The sequence below is a fragment of the Cariama cristata genome, unplaced genomic scaffold (assembly GCF_000690535.1).
Source record: "Cariama cristata isolate BGI_N322 unplaced genomic scaffold, ASM69053v1 scaffold37281, whole genome shotgun sequence".
Taxonomy (NCBI): Eukaryota; Metazoa; Chordata; class Aves; order Cariamiformes; family Cariamidae; genus Cariama; species Cariama cristata.
The window spans coordinates 1-732 of record NW_009598164.1 but is presented as its reverse complement, the minus strand read 5'-3'; the positions used below and the strand labels follow the sequence as shown (position 1 = coordinate 732).

The following is a 732-nucleotide window of genomic DNA, read 5'->3' as shown; positions in this document are numbered from 1 at the left end:
GCCCCGGGCTACAACTGGAACCAGAGCGTCCTCTTCCAGAGCAACTCCAAGCCCGGTCGAGGCCGACGGAAGAAGGTGGACATGTTTGACACCTCCCACCTGAACTTCTCCTCTTCTTCCTCCTCCTCCTCCGTGTACCCCTCCAAGAGGAGCACGGGACCCCGGCAACCCCGGGGTTCCCGGGGGGCTTGTGCCTCCAAGAAGGAGAGGGGAACGGGCAAGGCCAAGTTCCCCACCAAGTCGCAGGCGGTCAACCCCCTCTTCCAGGAGAGCACGGACCTGGGCTTGGACTACTACAGCGGGGACAGCAGCATGTCCCCCCTGCCCTCCCAGTCCCGGGGCTTCGGGGTGGGCGAGCGGGACCCCTGTGACTACGCCGGCCCCTACTCCATGAACCCCTCCACCCCTTCGGACGGGACCTTCGTCCAGGGCTTTCAGAGTGACTCCCCCGGTTTGGGGCAACCGGATTTGGAGAGCAAACGCTTCCCTGCCTTTTTTGGCAGCCCCCGGCCAGCAGACTGTCTTCGAGGCCAGCTTGCAGAAAGCCTTCTCGCCCAACTGCTCCCCAACCTTGGCCTTCAAGGAGGACCTCCGGACGGGCGACATCCGTAAGCTGCCCGCCTGCGACTCGCTCAAACACAGCATGCAAGGGGGGGCCCTGCCGCACGCCCCCCACCTCACTTGCCGCGATCTCCCCATGCCTCAACCGCACTACGAATACCACAACGGCCA

The 732-nt window shown here is 64.6% G+C and overlaps 1 protein-coding gene across 1 annotated transcript in view; it reads left to right on the top strand.

Moving 5' to 3' along the window:
• Positions 1–727, top strand: part of AHDC1 (AT hook, DNA binding motif, containing 1) — a gene marked incomplete at both ends in the record, with an annotated part of 988 nt that extends 261 nt beyond the window's left edge. Inside the window, 2 exon segments of the mRNA XM_009709182.1 lie at positions 1–495; positions 497–727. The exon segment at positions 1–495 is cut by the window's left edge and continues 261 nt beyond it. Coding sequence (XP_009707484.1) covers positions 1–495; positions 497–727 — 726 coding nt within the window.
• Between the last annotated feature and the right edge of the window lie 5 nt (positions 728–732).